A 3,518-nucleotide genomic window follows, 5' to 3' on the forward strand; every position below is an offset into this window, starting at 1 on the left:
GGGCACACAGTGAGTGCCCTGTACATGCCATGCTGGGCACACAGTGAGTGCCCTGTACATGCCATGCTGGGCACACAGTGAGTGCCCTGTACATGGCGCTTTCCTTCCCAAGTTGGCCTACAGCTGGGTGCTTATTGGTAGGTGTCGTGTGGGAACCCCTGTCAGTCTGGAAGGGCCTGCCGTGGCAGGGGGGCCACAGTTTCTGCTTGAAGCGTGGAGTCGTCGATCGGCCAAGTCCTTGGGACCTCGTGTGCAGAAGTCGGCCCTTGTCCAGCCTGTGATCGTCCTTAGCCCGGGGCTCTTAGTACAGTCGCATGTCGCTTGAGCAAGTCCCGGCCCCCCGGGGCCCAGGCCCACGACAGTGGCCGACCACACGGCCGAGGCGCCTGCTGGCCACCCCGCTCCGCTCTGTGCCATGGTCCTGCTCCCGGTGAAGTCAGCCGACAATGATTTCTAAAGACTTAGCCCCTCTGTGACGTGACAGGTGGCCCCACCGAGGCACAGAGTGGGTGCTTGGGAAGGGGCAGCAGTCAGCACTGCGTGAGGGCCCTCGTGCAGGCCCTCCACAGAGTGGCGGCTTCCTAGGGAGGCACCGTCCCTGTTTCCTTACGAAAGCCCCGGCACAGCGACCACTTGCTGTGTGCCCGGCAGAGGCCAGCCATGAGGATGGCCGCCCCGCGCGGGTGCCCAATAACACCATGTGCCCTCGGCCCGCAGCAGGCTTGGCATGGGGCGTGGCGAGGCGCTCACAGAAGAGCTGCAGCCCGCGAAGATCAGGACGCGCAGGTGTGCGGGGCCGAGCCAGGCACCTTCACCCTGCATCAGGCGTCACTTTCGAGGTTTCAGTCAATGAGGGGCCCCCATGGGGTGTCCTGGTAGGCTGCACCATGTGCCTGGGGGTGCAGCAGGCTCTGCTCTCCGGATCTGTAATTACTCGCTGATGTTTGTGCAGCGAAATCACCCAACTTCGAATGTCCCAGAACACGGCCCAGCATAAGTCACATGCACTGTAGAGGGCCAGTGGCGTGCGAACTGGCACACAGGAGGCACCCAGGACTGGCAGCGTTTTCTCCTCAAGTGAGGCTGGGAGGGCAGTCCTGCTTGCAGTGACCCTTTGGGGTGGCTTTCTGGGACCCCTAGTAGAGCAGGTGTTCTGTAAACAGGTGGTTTCAGCACTGACCCGCACACAGTAGGTGCCCCACAGTGGGGCCTGCACTGCCGCTCCCTGGCACAGAATTGGTGTTCACCAATTGGCAGTTCAGTGCCATGGCCACCATCCTGTGAAGCTCGCAGTGCCGTGACACACGTAGCAATCACCAGTGAGCGGGACTTTCTGTTGCCTGAAGACACTGTTTCTGTCGCCCTCGAGACGGCACTGGCACAGCACCCAGCACACAGTAGGTGCGGGAGAATTCGTGCACTAGCCTGCCGTTGCCTGGTACTGTGCTCGGCTCCCAGCAGGCACCCGTTAGTGGGCTGGCGCCACCCTTCCCTGGCACACGTGGGCGTGTGGCAGGTAAATGCATTCGCCGCTGCTCTGACGCCCTCAGCACCAGGCCCACCCCACAGTCGGTGCCCGCGGTGGGCCCTCCATCGTCACGTGGTGCGGCGCTGATGACAGGTGGTGGGACAGTACGTGCACTTCCCTGGCACGCTGGTGCTATGCCCGGCGCAGTCGGGGCCCAGTAAATGCGGCTCTTACTGCCGAGCCTCTGGCGGCGTCTAGCGCACAGTAGGTGCTCACGAAATAAGACCATTTACTGGGTTTCTCGAAGCCCTCGGTGCTGTGCCGAACACGCAGTCCGTGCGCCGAGCGGGGCTTTTACTGCCGTCCCGTCACACCGCGCCTCGCACATCACTGTGCCCCCGTGGGGCTCGTGCCTGGCCACTACCGAAGACCTACTGTGTGCTGGGCGGGCGCGGCCAGCCAGCGCGGCAAGCAGAGTTCTTGGCCAGCCCTCCCACCCCCTCACCTGCCCATCCATCTCACCTTCGGTTGCCACCTGCTTCTTTTGGGTTCGCCTTCTCTTTGCTTTGGTTCTGTTTTGTTTGTTATCATCTTCTTTTTTATTTTCTCTTTCCCATCTTTTGTTTCCCCACCCCCTCCCTGCCCATCCTGCCTCCCTTCCCCACCCCCACGTTCTCCCCCAATAGAACCGTCCGCCCCCCCTCAAGACGTTAAATGTGTCAGCACGCGTTCCACGGCCATTTTGGTAAGTTGGCGCCCACCGCCGCCGGAAACGCACAACGGGGCCCTGGTGAGCTATAGCGTCCGCTACCGACCGCTGGGCTCAGAGGACCCGCAGCCCAAGGAGGTGAACGGCATCCCCCCGACCACCACTCAGATCCTGCTGGAGGCGCTGGACAAGTGGACGGAGTACCGCATCACGACTGTCGCTCACACAGAGGTGGGGCCAGGGCCCGAGAGCTCGCCCGTGGTCATCCGCACCGACGAGGACGGTAAGCACTGGCCCCGCCCGGGACCCCCGAAGACTGCAGCCCAGTCCCCGCCTCGGAAACTTCTGTCTGGAAAACTGGGCTGGCTGGTGGTCAGGGGTAGACGCCACAGCATGACAGGGAGACGCGTGAGGCAAGCAGCTGCCGCGCGGAGTCCCGGGCTCCCCGGGCTCCCTGGGCTCCCCGGCCTCGCAGCCCTCCGCCCGGGCCCAGGCGGCCTCTCCTGAGCCTTGAGCCTGCAGAGTTAAGCTGGCAGCACTGGGCCACTGGTGCAGACCACGGAAACGGAGTGTGAGCAGCAGCAAGGGGCACTTGCCGCCCAATTAGGGCCCCGTGACCCCAGAAACCGGCGTTCAGGGTGGGCCTCGCAGCTCCCTGTCCGGCCACCCGCCTGCAGGGCAGCTAGGCTGAGGCTGTGGGACAACTGTCCCTCTGGACCAGAGGCCGGGGCTGGAGTATCGGCCAGTTTCTGTGGTGTAAATGTTGCCTCGAGGCCGAACGTTTTAAGCTGCAAAATGTGGGGGCTGGAGGCTAGTCTTGGGGAGCAGCCAAGGCACAGAGAAATGGGGCATCGTCTCCCCAGTACCGCTCGGCCTCTGTCCGGAGCTTGTTGGTTCTCTGGAAGGCTTGCTGGGCACACCCCGAGTAAGGCCTATGCGTGGGGAAGAGTGGTGTGTGCCAGGCCTTTGGGGTGGGACAGCTGCAGCCTGGGGATGCTGAGAAGGATCCCCGATGTAGTGGCAGGCCGTCTTCTGGGCTATGTGAGAGCATCCTGGCGCTGCCTGTACTAACCCTGAGATCATGGACTCCGCACTCTGGGCCTCAGTTTCCCCACTGTAAAAAGACCATAAGAGCCCCCATCTGGAAGGGCTGAAGACAGTGTGGGGACAGCTCCGAGAACAGCTTCCTTGGCTCACGCATGCCCCGAGGCTCGGGCAGGTGGTTTAGGCTCTGGGGGGCCCGCGCCGCAGTACCGCCCGTCCGTGAGTGGGCGCACGGCATCAGGGCCAGACAACCGGCAGCCACTTGGCACCCTGGCATCGGGCAGTGGTGCTGCCCCG

At 63.3% G+C, this 3,518-nt stretch overlaps 1 protein-coding gene across 1 annotated transcript in view; it reads left to right on the forward strand.

Annotated features, from left to right (window-relative positions):
• The window catches only part of PTPRS (protein tyrosine phosphatase, receptor type, S), a 91,042-nt gene that overhangs the window by 68,425 nt on the left and 19,099 nt on the right, over positions 1 to 3,518 (forward strand). Inside the window, exon 11 of the mRNA XM_012729411.1 lies at positions 2,155 to 2,628. Within this exon, the coding sequence (XP_012584865.1) occupies positions 2,155 to 2,628 (474 nt within the window). The remainder of the gene's footprint in view (positions 1 to 2,154; positions 2,629 to 3,518) is intronic.

This window comes from Condylura cristata, unplaced genomic scaffold (genome assembly GCF_000260355.1).
Source record: "Condylura cristata isolate star-nosed mole 26May11 unplaced genomic scaffold, ConCri1.0 scaffold00025, whole genome shotgun sequence".
Taxonomy (NCBI): domain Eukaryota; kingdom Metazoa; phylum Chordata; class Mammalia; order Eulipotyphla; family Talpidae; genus Condylura; species Condylura cristata.